The 14,961-nt window shown below is 39.0% G+C and overlaps 1 protein-coding gene across 2 annotated transcripts in view; it reads right to left on the minus strand.

Moving 5' to 3' along the window:
• Positions 1-14,961, minus strand: part of ephb6 (eph receptor B6) — a 59,841-nt gene that overhangs the window by 10,756 nt on the left and 34,124 nt on the right. For both annotated transcript variants that reach the window (XM_044116956.1, XM_044116957.1), the window contains exon 5: positions 14,621-14,916. In XM_044116956.1, coding sequence (XP_043972891.1) covers positions 14,621-14,916 — 296 coding nt within the window. The remainder of the gene's footprint in view (positions 1-14,620; positions 14,917-14,961) is intronic.

Raw genomic sequence — 14,961 nt, forward strand, 5'->3', positions numbered from 1 at the left:
TTATGCACAAACTCGTTAATTTCCTTCCTCAGCTTCATTGTAAAGGATGCTGGAGCCAATCCCAAGTGTAGCACCTTTATAGTGTGTGCGTGTGTGTGTGTGTGTGTGTGTGTGTGTGCATCCAGAGTAGAATCCTGTCTTGGGACGGAACCACTTAAATGAAACCATAACGAAAACACTAAGTCTCCAAAAAAGGTGTGGAGAGAACCCCTTTAAGCTCACCACAATAATTTGTCTCCACAAAAAAAGTAAAAAAAAAGTCAAAGTATCTATTTGGAGAATACAGCTCACCCACATTAAACTGTATTTAGAGGGTTTTTACTAAAATGGTCTGAATTGTGTTTGGATGTCATGCTGGCGTTTTTTTTTTTTTTTTTATTGTTTTGGTCAGTCCTGTCAACATGTGTTTTGAAGTTTTAAAAGCAGTACAGCACCACTTGTGGTTTCCTTTGGTTCAGAAGTTCACAGCTGTTTGTTACTTTTCCCTGCTCTGTCATTTCATTGTTTTTACCGAGGATGTGGTCCAGGTTTAGCAGAGCACACCCAACGCACCGGTCTAACAAAGATCGGCTACTTTCCCACAGTGTAAAAGTTCCTTCAACGCAGTTAGGATGATTTTTTTGATCAAAACTTATTAAATTAGAAATTAAAAGACAATCAGCAAACAAACAGCCTCACCCTCTCATTCTAATCCGAGGAAAACTGTTTATTCATCCCTTTTAAAAGGAAACTCATTATGTGAAATCATTTATGAGTTTCAAAAACTGAGGGAACAGTCTTCTTAATTTTAGACAGCAACTCCATGTCTTGTTCAGTCAACCTTCACATTTATTGGCACAACTGCCAGAGATTTGTAAAAAAAAAAAAAAGAAAAAAGAAAAAAGAAAAGAAACACAAAACTTGAAAAAAATTAATAAACGTCATAATCTCACACAAAAACGTTTTAGAAGAATCCTACCTTTATTTTGAGGACGTTTAATTAATGGGGGGGGGAAAGCACATTCAATATGTCAAGACACCCTTAACCTAACTCCAGATGCTTGTTTTAAATTGTCTGTATTATTTAGTTTATTTATTTTTCCCCTTTAATCATGTTTCTTTTTTCATGCTCTGGCTTAGTGAATCTGTCTGTGATTCATATCTGTAAAATGTGCTTCATAAATAAAGTTAACTTACATGCTCACAAAAATGTGAAAATTAGCTGTGTGCAATCTACTAAAGTTTAAGTTTATCGCTCAGTGACTCACACATACAATTTTGTCATGTCAAAAAGAAATTAAATGTCAAAAAACAAGATGCTACAGTCAGTTTTTCAATTTGTGTCTCAATTTCCTTGAAAATACTAATTTAATTGAATAAGAGCTTCCCTTTGGGCTCAGACTGTGACAAACATTGTTTATAGATTTCTATTATACGACTACAAATAGCTTTATTAATCAACAACAGATTAGAATGAACAAACAAACAAACATTATGAAGGATAAACACCAAAATAAAACAGTGAATAACTGTATATTAAAACTGTTAATCACTCAACCTGAATGTTTTAAGAAAATTAAAAAAAAATCATTAAGTTTCATGACAGACAACAGGAAAGATTTTAAAAAATTAATTTTACTCAACTGAATTGCTTCATAACTTCATAACTGTTCCCTGAACAGTTATCAAGCTTCATAACTGTTCATAACTTCATAACTACAGCCCTACAAATAACATTGTAGGGATGCATGTACTATTTCTGTCCCGCACAGAATATCGAACACAGCTGCCTACGCCAACGTTTTTCAGGTTTCAAAGCAAGCTGCCATGAGGGTCAACTGTTGGCGTCAACTGTGTGACAGCTGAGGTTGACCTGAGTGAGACATCACCTTCTGCTGCAACCTGCCAGAACCTCGACGGCTCTCAGATCTCCAGAAAAACAGAGTCTGCAGCCTGCAGGTTGGTCTGCTTCTGTTTTTAAAGTCTGTGTGTGTGTGGAGGTATGTGTGAGCGCCTGGAGCGGTGTCTATTACAGGCTGCATCATTTAAAACAGGTTCACTTTGTCTGTAGCATTAAAGTGGAGTCTCTGCACCTGGAGAAGCTCTCCTGCATCTTCCTGGGTGCAAATGGAAGGTTGATACCACCAGAACCTGCAGGTCTACACAACAGAGCCACTCATATGTTTTTAGCCAGCCTTAAAGTACTTTTTGAGTTGGAGGATGATGTGTGTGTGTGTGTGTGTCTGGTGTCTCTGGTCTGCAGAGAGGGAATGTCTGACCTTATTTATATAACCTTGTCAGAGACATGTAGAGCGTCTCAAGCTTTAAATGCTGAATGAGCGTGGATGTGTGAGTGCGTGCGTGCGGGTGTGTGTGTGAGGTGGTGGTTTGGTAGCGTGGGAGGAGAAAATAAGAAGGCAGGATGAGAAAGAGGGGAGGAATAAACAGATAAAAGGCTTTCTGTGTTCTCACTTGTCTCTGAAAGCTTGCTCAGCAATCAAACAGGTGTGAAGTGGGAAAAGGGAGGCAGCAGGAAGAGAACGAGTGTTGGGAGACTGCAAAAGATAAGAGGTGAACTAGGAGACGGATAGACAGAGAAGGACGGAGGAAGAATTATGCATCTGAACAAGTTTGGATATCAGCAGAGAGTTAATTTTCACTGCAATTTTTTTCAAAATGTAAATCTGATAACAGATTTATTACACACAGAATAATATATTTTTGACATCAAAAGGAAAATGGGACATAAACATAAATAACAAATAAATACTCTGCTCATATGAAGTTATTTGAACTCAACAGCAAAATCATTACATTTCAATAAGAAACTTTACTTGTAAAAAAAAAAAAACGTTTTCTGCTAGAGTGCATTTTTGTTTCTTAATAGTTGTAAAACAGTCTTGTAAATTCTTGTAAAAGAATAACCATACTTATTTGCTGTGTCAGAAAAAAGGCACAGCAAATAAGTATGGTTAGCATCTTTCAATTTCAGAAAATAAAATACATTTCCTTAATATTTGTTAGATATGACTTTTTAACTTTGATTTGGTTCAAATGTTTTGGGCATTTTTCCTCAACTTAGTCAAGTTTTTAGGTAGCTTTGCTCAGAATATTTTCAGATCAGGCCAGACTTTCTCCATGGGACTCAAATCAGGATTTTTTTATTATGATTGTTGTGACTCAAAACCATTAAATCTGTTGCCATTAAGCTACATTGGAACTAATTTGGCTGTATGCATTGTTTTTTTTTTCCATCCAATCTTTAACTTTCTGGCAGATGTCCTGATAACAAGTTCCACATAATGTTCTTTCCTTATTATTTCATATATATTGGAAAGTGCACCGGTCTCTCCTGCAGGAAAACTACACAACTTGATGCGACCACATCCATACTTCTTAATAAACATGTCTCCAAATATAATGGTATCTGGTCTTGAGTGCATTTTGGCCTCTTCCTTCCTTTCAGCCCATGTTAATGCAAACTCATTTTAGTGTTTACTAATTAAACTGTCTTACCAGCTGCAAAGACAGCCTCTTCACAAAGTTTTTTGTTTTTATTCTGGGGTGGCACATTTGCCATCCTTCCCTGAGCATTTTATCTGGAAATTCCCACGTTGCTCACATAATTACTAGAGCAGGTGATCATGGCAGTTCCAGGCATCTCAAAACTAGTTGTAATTCTACAACTTTTGCTGCCTCTTGGCCATGACCCATTTGAAAAAAAGAATTGTAATCATAATGGGACTTTCCTGGTTAAATAAAGATTAAATAAAAAATACAGAAGGTGGATCAGACAAATCGTCCTCCTGATGCATCAAATTTATCGACAAAATACGTTTGAGGTTTTGCCAAAGCAGTTCTTTGGCAAAACATCCACGCTTTCTGCCCGTTTCACAAACCGTAAGGCTGGTGTGTCTCAGTTTAGTTTAATGGTGTGAATTGAATCAAAAGCTACAAAAGCCATGATCTCATCATCTGATGATTCATAAATTGTTTACATTTTTAATTCACTTTGAGGAAAGTATTAAAAAAAAAAACCTCTTCCTCCCATTATTCTGACAAATATTATGGGTAATCCTAACTGCTCAAAAACAGGAAAAACATAGATTTCATATCTGATTGTGAAAAACGGTTATGCAAATTTCTGTACATAGATCTGGTTTCAACAGTATATTCGAAGGGTAGCAGAGGAAGCAGCAGGAAAATGATCAAGAAAAACAATAACAGAGTCGGCGTCTGGAGCTGAGTTCCTCCATCATTTATTTCCTCGCTGTACATTAACAGACGTGTTCCCGGACGGCTCTGACATGAAACATGACTCTGCTACGAAGGCGCTCATCATCGCCGCCGACACACGCTCCAGAAGCAGCAGCTTGACCCTCTTCCTCCAACTCCTCTCCTCCTCGGATCCGCCTGATTACGTCAGCCAATCAGAATGCATGACCTCTGCCCTTCTGCTTGATCTGCAACCCCCACCTTTCCCCCAGCTCTACCCATCCATCCACGCTTTCTGCCCGTTTCACAAACTGTAAGGCAGACATTTTATTTTAAATCGCTTACAACAAAGAATAAATACTGTGCTTAAAGAAATCAGAAAAAGTAAACCAATATAAACAGCTAAAATAATGGGGTGTTTGCTAATTATTCTCTATGAGGACTTTGATATTTGTTCCAGTTAATTTGATGTTGCGTTGTATGTAATCATAATTAAAGGACAATAAAATGAAATGCAGAATAGCAGAGGAAATGGTCAGAAACCGATAGCCAACTGAATACGATTATTTTGATGAATACCAAACTAAAAAAGCAACAGCAAAAGGACTGAAATTTTTCTCCCCAGGAAAAAATAAACTGAAAAATAGATAAAAAGATGGCGGCGAGGTGAGTAAGTTGATGTCAACATAATACACTGCAATGTAGATCAGTGACCCAATTTCTCTCTCTCCTCCAGTCCGTTTTTCATGCACTCATTCCCCTCCTCAGGCTCCCAGCGTAATCTCTCTCTCTCTCCTTCTCTCTCTCCCTTTTGCTTTTTCCCTTTTTGTTTGTTCTTTGACACAAAAAGGCGCACAATCACATAAGCTCCACCGCAGATGCGACCACGCAGCAGGAGAGTCCAGTACGCACCTGCCCACCTATGAGGACCTTTAAGTTTTTCTCCGCGGCCCTCGTCTTTCTGTCTCCTCAGCTGAAGTGTATCTGCTCTCTGTTTTTCGTCTAGGCTGCAGAATGACTCTCCCAAATGTAAAAAGTAAAAACAACCGTTGCCTCCTTCTGGATTTCCTCTCACAAATAAGCTGCGCTGTTTGTTTGAGCTTGAACATTTCATTCAGGTGCTGATAAAAGAAATAATTTCTGCTCTCTTGTGCAAGCCATATTCAGTCCAATGAGGTAAATTAATGCGTTACAAATATCTTCAAAGAAGAAGGACTTCTCACAAACTGAATAACAGCCCTATCAGTCTTTGTCAAGCAAACATCCATACAAAAGAAAAGATTACCAAATGCAAATTATCATAATTGTAGCAGTACCTTTCACTGGGATATTTACTTCAGACCTGGACTCATTAAACTTTTGAAAATCTGCAGTTTCCAAAGAGCAAATTATGCTTCTTTTTTCCCCCTTTGTTTGCTGCTTCTGTCCTGGATAGATGAGAACATTTTGAATAGTGTTTTATGTAATAAACCCTCTGTAGTATGATACCGAGGATATTCAGACCATTCTATTATCCCCTCTGAGGAGCAGAGCATCATCATGATGGGAACTCATACGGTGGGATAAAAAACACAAATTGCATGTGGTTGGTCTAAACAAGCGTGACTCAGATTCAAGCGGTTTTTTGAGCTACTTGGGGGGACATTTATCTGAAGAATCTGTTTGAAAATACATGTTTACAGGGCAAAATTGTCATTTCAAGTCCTCTTGCTGTCGACTCTTCAACTTTTTCTTCTGTGGTTTCCACTATTTACATTTTGTTTCTCTGCCAGTCCTTGAATGGGTGTGTTGGCTTCTTCTGCGCAGTCTGACAACCCATCGGCTATCATCTGCTGATTAAAAACCAGCCAATGCTTCAGAGCTCGAGGTGTGGCCAGTGGACATGTAGATACACAGCACGGATTAAATATGGCAAAACGTCACAATCTGTCCCAGAGATGTTGTTTTAAAGCTGAAAACTATGTTAAAATGGTTAATGAGAGGAAGAGTTGCCAGAATGTAGCAAATTGTTTCAACAATTTCTTGATAGCCCTTCTTATCTTCTCTGTCTCAAATTTGCTTTGAATACTTTGGGAGATGATGGGCTGCCAAGACTGCCGCCCCCTTTTGGTGGCTCACAAATAAAGCAGGCTAAATGAAAAAGGTTTCTACGCAGAACACAGTAAAGCAAAACAAAGAACTCAATGCATTTTTTTATAAGGAGCAAGACAAAACTGCAAATTGTGACATGTTTGTAAAGGAGAGAACTTTGAAAACTCAATCTGTATTCATTGTCTCAAAGTAACATTGATCAACATATTTCATGTGTTGATTTTTATGATGCAAGAGGCAAAAACGTAATGTTTATTGCATGTCTCCTAATTGATGTCTACATAATATTTTTATGGTGTAAAGCACTTTGAAGTGCCTTGTTTCTGAAAAGGTGCGACACAAATAAACTTGACTTGACATTTGTATTGCAGGCATTATATGAAAAAAAAAAATAAACATTTCAAGTCTTGTTCACGCTCAGCCTTAAATATGCAGACATATACAAAGTCTTGTGTCTAACAAACAGAGCATTACTGCTGGTAATCATGGTGGAAATGTGGCGCAGTAGAGCTCACATGAGACCAGCAAAGAAACAATGACAAGAATGGCAGAACTTGTCCATTCACATGCTGTGATGTACCACCTTAACTGTACCCTTTACGTCTCCTCCTGAGTGTACATTATCATAATTTCCTCCATTGCCATGTTTGGTCTTTTGTGAAGCTTTCCTTTGGGTTCAGAAGCTCAGAACTGCCCTCTAGTGGTTGCATTGCCAGACCCACAGCAACTCGCGAATCGCACTGAAAGCATGAGGGCATCGATGCTGGACAACGTTAGAAATGTACATAAAGTGAGAAGAAGTAGACCTGAGTCAGATCTGTGTAAGCTTAAATTATTTCTGCGTCATGAATTCCTACAACTACCGCCAATTCTGATTGGTTAAGATCACTCAGACTGCCGTTTGAATGTGACGATGCAAATTTTACATCGTCACATTCAAACGGATGTTTTTCAGAAATACATGCAGAAACGGAAAATTGGGAAAGCAGTGAGTGAAGCCAAGCACACAAACAACAGACTGGAAATCACTACAAAGGTCGCAGGACTCATGCAGTTCTCTTTACTGCACGATCAAACAAAACTTTATGAGAGGACAAAGTCTTCTGAAGTCTCTTCACTCCTGCTCTGAAGTCCTGAAATAATACCTGGAGGCACACAAAACAGATTTTGGACTTCTTTGAAAGATTTCCCAGCCAGATCAGTTTCACTGTTTCCAGAACTTTGCAGAGCAGGACAAACTGTTAATGTTAGGCATCCAAATATGGCTGTCAAGTTTAGAGTTGTATTTGAAACGTAATCAATTACAAAATGTTTGACGGAACCTGACTTAATGTTGCATTGTGTTTTTGTGTCTGATTTGATGTAAAGCACTTTGAAATGCCTTGCTGCTGAATTGTGCTATACAAATAAAATGTGATTGATTGATTGATAGCATTTAGATACAAATTATTTTAAAATAAACATATTCGACACTCTGTGAACAGAGCACATCAACACCTATTTATCACTCAATGACTTTCTTTATATCTTTAGCTTTGACAGCTGCAGCGGAAAATATCTACTGTGGAAAAAATAAAGAGCAAACCGACTGCAGATCTAAGAAGATATGTGGTCATGGTGTCCATTTTGCAATCTGTACTGCTCTGCACTTAGACTGCCAAGAGCAAAAGCCCTGGCAACGTTCACCACTGCTTTCTCTAAACAAGTTTATCTGAGGTTTTAGGAGAGATGCTGGATTAAGTTACATAATTTATCCTGGAGATAGGATTAGCTTGTTTTAATTGTATTGCCTTAGAGACAGCATGTGTCGACTGCTCAGAGTTCTGTAAGGGGTCATTTATTTTTCAATTTTGAAAAATAACCGATGTTACCAAAACTCAACACATTTCTATGTAAAGACCGGATAATTTTTTAGAAATTTTGGGTGGCACTTTTTTATATCTTCTGCTTTTTAAAATTTTTTATTTTTTTTTTGCATATTAGAGTTTGTTTGGGTGTTAGTATGGTTGCATTCATCTTGAGGATTAGACCATTTCAACCCAACACATAACAAAACTGTCAAACAACTAAAAACAGTTCGAAAAGCAAATAAAAAAACAATACAGGCTTGACAAAGAGGCTTAACTAATAAGCATTTTCTTACCTTAAACAACTAAAATAGGAAATAATCCATCAATTTGGATTCTATCACAGTGTTTATGTACATAACTCACATTCTTCCCAAAACCTAATTGATAAGCAGCAGGTGTCATAATAAAATCAAGATCTGGTCAAATTTTAGCCTTAAAGATGCACTTTGATGTTAATATTTCTGCACGGTGGAAATGTGGCAAATTTGCTGGACTCATGAGCAATAAAGCTCATGAGTCCAGCAAATACACCTCGCATGTGTAAATACATCCTGATTGCCATCATTTCTCCATTAAGAAGTCTGTGAAGCACAATTTAAACCATTTTACTTTAGAGCAGGGGTCTCAAACTCCAGTCCTCGAGGGCCGCAGTCCTGCAACTTTTAGATGTGCCTCTGTTGCACCACCTGAATGTAATAATTAGGTAATTAAGGCTCTGGAGAACTGATCTACACAAGGTGGAGGTAATAAACCATTTCATTCCAGTGTTTTGTACCTGTGGCACATCTAAAAACTGTAGGACAGCGGCCCTTGAGGACTGGAGTTTGAGGCCCCTGCTTTAGAGTAAACATCACAGGCCCTTTTCTGACACTGCTGTATGCTCAATAAAATCCCAAACATGCGATTGATTTGGTTTGGCTGTGCGTGTTCAACCACAATCATCCTGTTGACCTGGAAACGTTCTGCAGCGAGGTCAAGCCAGAGGTCAACATTGATCACTTATGTCATTGATTACTTTGTTTTTGTTTTGCCCCAAAGCAGAAAACTTATTTCAGGAATTAGGCCTGAAAAGATTTGCCAATAATTCGAGGCTTCTGGTAATCATGAAGAAAATTAAGAATACCCAAAGAACCAAAGGGAAAAGTGATCAACCCTTGAACTCTAGAACCTGTCGGCAAAATCTGAAAATCTCATCATGCCCAGATCTAAAAACCTTTTGAGAGAAACAAGATCACTGACATTAGTTCACTTGGAAAGGGATGCGAAGTAATTTGTCTTTGGGATTTTGGCAAAGTGAGAGCCACAATCTAGGTGAAAACATGGAATAATTGTAAACCTGGTAAATATGAAAACTGCTTTGTGGATTTATCTTTGACCTTAAAATAATTGTGTGATGAAGTGAAACCCTGTGTGATAAATAAAGCAAAAAAATAAATAAAAATGTAAGTGTGCAAAGACATTCCTACAGCACTGTATCACGCCTCTGATTTTACCTCTGGACATACACCAAGAAGATCTGCGCTGACTAACATTTCTTCGTTGACAAATCAGGACAGTCTGACGCGTGGAATATTTCAGTCAGGTCACGCTCGCAAACAGCAGCATGTTGTACCGAATGAAATCGAGGCTCATTTTGGCATTTGGCACTAATCTCTGTCCTAAATCCTCATCTGTAGCTTACAGGGAATCAAATAAACGACGTCTGTCAGAGGACGATGTGATGCCAGGAGGAAGCGACTCAGAGGGGGGGTTGAAGAAAAACAAAAACTGAAGAGCTGTTTCATGTTGTACCAAACAGGTGCAATCATGTCATATTTTTGTGCGCTCTCTGTTTCTCCCTTTCACATTTGGTCTGGAAATGTCAAAAGGCCAACTCATCCTTATGCTGTTTGGCAGGAAAATTATTAAAACCAGCAGGCGGCTGCTGGAGCAATCATCTTCTGAAATTTTTATAATGACTGCAACCAAATATCTGACAACTGAATGTCACACTGATCAGTCACAATTTGGGCGTTCTTTTAAATATGATCAACAGTTCTGAGAATAAATTAAGAGGTTTTTGTTCGCAAAATGCTGTCTTTGTTTGTTGGAAGTGTCCAAAGTCTCAGTCAGCGTCTCAATTTATCATCAGTCCAACTGTTGTTTTTGTGACTATGATGCCAGAAGAATCAAGAAGCATGTGATAGATTAACAGAGGCTTACACAATTCTCAAAGGAGTCGAGATCTGGACATGTGAAAATGATGCGTCATGCTTTCTGGACTATTCTTTTCACAACTCGAGCCCCAAATTCTGCCATCTTGGAATACGTCCACGCCATAGGAGATGAAAGAAATCTATTCCTAGAATCTAGTAATGCTGTCGGAGAAAGTTTGCACCTCACATTCACATGGAAACGGCATGTTTTGGTGGGATTAAGCTTCGACTGAAAACAACCTTTTTGCTAATATGTGAAAACATGAATAAATGAGATGCTGGGAACAATAACCATTCGTGCATTACCAGCATTGTTTTGTGTATGAGAAACCACAAGAGCATTGGAGTTATTTTGCATTTTTTTTTATTTGTCTGGCTCACATTTTCCTGACCGTTTGGCCATTAAGTTGTATCATGCGGTGACAAAATTAATGCATGAGAGTAATGAAAGAAATAATGAGCTACAGTTTTGTTTTGGAAATCTCTATAGTTATATTTAGAGTGTTGCTCTTCTGTAATTTGAGGGTCAGGACGGCTTGCCAATTAATGTTCATGTTATTGCCACGTACAGAGTCAGAGCTGATATTTCTGTATTTTCGTCAGGATTTTTCCTTCTGATTCAATCGGGGACATTTTTCCAACAGAGGGAAATAAAAACTGTGCAATAAATTGTTGCTGCTTCAGTCTGCTTAGGCAGCCAGCTGGCAGTCTTTTTTTGGGGGGCACATAAAATTAAAACTGAAGAGCTGTGATGAAGATCCAGACTTTTCAAAAGCTAAAGGTTAAAAATGTGTAAAAGGCATTAAAATAGGTTAGGCTTTTAAAGAGTAAACACTCTAATCTAATTTATATTGAGTTCACCTTCCTCAAAGGAAAAGAGATTGCAAGTTTGGCATGGAATAATAATATGCATGTGGAAAACATTTCATGCCCACTCACTTTTATGATGGAGGATCTATGATGCTGTGGGCCAGTTTCCTTGATTTTCATTAGAAGCAATTATTTCTTTGTGTGGTTTGATTTTTCTACACTGAACTAAAACAAATGTTACTTTTTTCCTGGGGATATTTTTCAGGTCTTTTTGCAGCTGTGGTTAAAGTTTACTTTGCTTGAGTAAAATGTACCCTTCTCTTGCTTTGCTGTTTCTTCTATTGTACATTGACAAAAATAACATATTTCCTTTTCATCTAATAATTGAACACTTTGTAATACATAATTGCCTCTAGCAATAGGCTACAGGTTTAAAATGAGGAACTACTATCATATTGTAATTTTAAAAAGTTTTCATTTTTGTTGTTATGCTACAATTTCCATAAAAATAACAGGTTTACTTTAATAATGTTTCCAGAGCCACCACAAATATGAGTAGTTGTGCAAAATAAAGACTTGAATTATGTCTTGATAATTAAAAAAATCTTATTATTGAATCTGAATCTTAGGAACAAGATGTCTGATTGAGGAAACTCTGGTACCCGTCTCTACTGGGAACAATGGTTTGGTGTTTGCATTTCCAATTAACCATCTGCCTGCTGGCTCATCATTCCCATGGAACCAGAGAGGACAACAATGCACTGACGCCAGACTCCATCATTAGTCAGTGAAGTGATCAACAAAACACAACCCAAGGTGAACTGGAAGACAAAGCCACTACAGTGTGGGCAGCAACGCGTTGGGACGGTCGTAGACGGCCGCTGGAGGTCTTCGCCGCAGCGGCTGAGCGTTTTCGAGGGTCGGTTTGTCAGCGGATATCGGTCAGGTGCAACAAACACGAAGCGGCAGGCGGAGCGCAGATGCAAAGGCAAAGAGCGCAAACACATTTCATAGCTGACTTGGCAAGATTGAAGATTAACTGTTAGTTAAGACTTGAGCAATTATATCTGGTGAAATTCTTGGGAGAATGCAGTTTTTGACTCCAGTCGTTGTATTTCAAGGCCTCTACCCAGCAAACATCGGCACTGCAGTGACCTAAACACACATGTACACAACAACTCTCCAAATTCTCCTCCTCATCTTTACATTTTTTGCCTGCTCAGTTCTTTAAGTCATTAACTTGCATCCTCCTATCTTTCAGTCTCTCCCCAGTTTTCCTCCACTCTCTCCCCCTGCGGTTTCTGTCACTTGTTCACAGACGAGTGGCCATTACATCGCCATGACCTAAATGTGTCACTTCCCTCCCACTACAGTTCTTTCCCTTTCTTCCTCTCACCCTCCCCCCCACTCTCTTCATATAGATTCCTTCCTGCCCATCTGGACGTCTCAGTTTTTCTGCCTTACTTGTACACATCTTAAGAAGTGTAAAAGTGCTCCTTAACCAGTTTTACCATTTCTGACCTTTTCTTAATCTCTTTGTCTCTTGACTGTATAAGCATCCCTTCTTCCTTTGATCCATTAATCCCACTTTGACAGTAAATTATCTGTATTTCTGGGTGAAAAACCTCCAGTGATTACTGACCATATGGAACAGGATAGACTCTTCGTCTCATCCTGCCTGCCCTCAATTCCCTCTGGTCTCCTCATCAATCACAGAAGTGCATCAGAGCGACAGCAGTATTGATCAAGAGGCTCCGCGACTCAGGAAAAAACAGAGAGGAAAACTGACAGGGGGAGGCTGTGGGGAGGAACTGAGCGCGGATCTTTGGACACCTGAATTCAAATGAGCTCACCTCGCACAAAGACAGTTAGAAGCCAATGTCACAACACGTCAAGGCTGCATTAACCGTAAGGAGAAGGAGCACCTTGTGGGAACAGGAGGTCTTTGTCACATGTCTGCTTCCACTCTGGGCAACATTTATCGCAACAACAAGACTTTCAAGACCGTTTATTTTATTAGGAAACGACAGCGTGGAAAACTATTAAGCTCACAGCTACGAGAGGGAAAAAAAAAAACTTTATCCACGTCTTCCAAAAGGTGTCGTACATCTTGAAATTCCACACAATTTATTGTACTACAAGCACAGATGCAATATTATGAGACCAACATAAAGTAGCACATAAATGTGAAGTGAAAGAAAGGCAATGCTTTTACAGACAGAGTGGCATTTCCTCCGTTCTTTATATATATATATATATATATATATATATATATAAATTAACTTGGCAGGAAAGCTTATGAAAACAATTTTGAGTGAAATCTACATTTTCTCACATTTCAGTTCGGCAACAGAAAGTGGAATAAGCCAAAATCAGCGGAGGTTAAAGCGTCGGCAAAGACGGAAACAAGAAATCAGCCACAAAATCCAGATCTGAACACCTGCAGGTCAGCAAAGCTTAAGAGACTGAGATGATGTCAGAATGTGGTTTAGAGGGAGTGAGGATCTTTTACTGTAGGAATGTTCAGCTTTTTTTGCTTTTATGCTTCCGCACTTTTATAAGGCCAAGGAATTTTTACAACAGCAAATGGGCTGCGTTGATAAAAATGCCCAACGAGAAACTCGTGCTGGAAAGAATGCAGCGAGATCTTGTGAAACTATCAAATTGTGTCAATATCTGTCTTTTTATTTGCTGTGGCGACATGTCTGGTTATTATTGATCTGAAAATACAAAAAATAAATAAATAAGCCAGCACCCTATTCTCCACAGATGAACTAAAACATTATTTGCGTATTGTTATTGCCTCTTCTAGCTTTTAAAGCAATATTAGTTGCTTTAAATAATAAATAGTAATAGTTTTATAGTAATAGTAATAACAAAAATGCTGAAGTTGAAACATGTAGACACAGTGCTGTAATGCACATTTCATCATGAAACCTATCGGTGTCTTTAACATTCATATAAAATACATATTTTGCTTTTTTAAAAGTTTTATAGCCGCTCTTTGAAACGTAGAAAAAAGAATCACAGATGTACTTACTTTTCACAATTCAGGCAATAAGGACAAGAAAATAGCATGTCCCCGAACATTAATCTATAGTTTTAAAAGTTCAAAGCAAATGCGAACTTGACCAACAATAGTAGGTAAGGAGTTTGTTGTTGTTGTTGACGCAGCTCATGCTTTTGGAATACAAGCTGGCTGCGCTTTATGCACATCTTTGCCAGAAGATCCTTCATTTGTAGAAAGCCGTGGACTTGTCTGGTAATATTTTACAACTAAGTGCTGTGCTTTTTTGCTAGGAGCACCGACCTTCACCCAGCAGAGACTCCAATAAGAAGATTTCATTAATTGCAAACCAATTTCACTCTGAACACAAAAGGATCTCCAGGCTTTGCTGAGGTCCTTCAGAGAATTGCTTTTTTCCAGTCTGTGACTTTTCCCAGTCAGTAATTAACCTCACCACAGGCCTCTGAACTCACCCAAGCAGGCAGATCCGTTGACGTTTGGCTCATATCCTTTGTCACAGACGCATCCTCCGACGGGGACCATCCACTCGCCCTCAGCGTTGCAGTGCATGCGAGGTGGCGTCCCGCCCTGCGCTCTGCTGTGGGGGACGCAGCTCCCCATCACGGGAACCAGAGCGGTCGGCTCTGCACCAGAGGGAGTCGCCGGGTAGGATGCTAAGTGGAGGCTTGTGGCTGGACAACGCCGGTAGAAGATGGACACCCCCATGAGGGAAACGCAAGCTCCACTGTCCACGACTGCCAAGACGAACCTGAAACCAAGGTCGCATGTAGAGACGGGAATGTTTAAACCCCTT

This window comes from Gambusia affinis, linkage group LG05, assembly GCF_019740435.1.
Source record: "Gambusia affinis linkage group LG05, SWU_Gaff_1.0, whole genome shotgun sequence".
Taxonomy (NCBI): Eukaryota; Metazoa; Chordata; class Actinopteri; order Cyprinodontiformes; family Poeciliidae; genus Gambusia; species Gambusia affinis.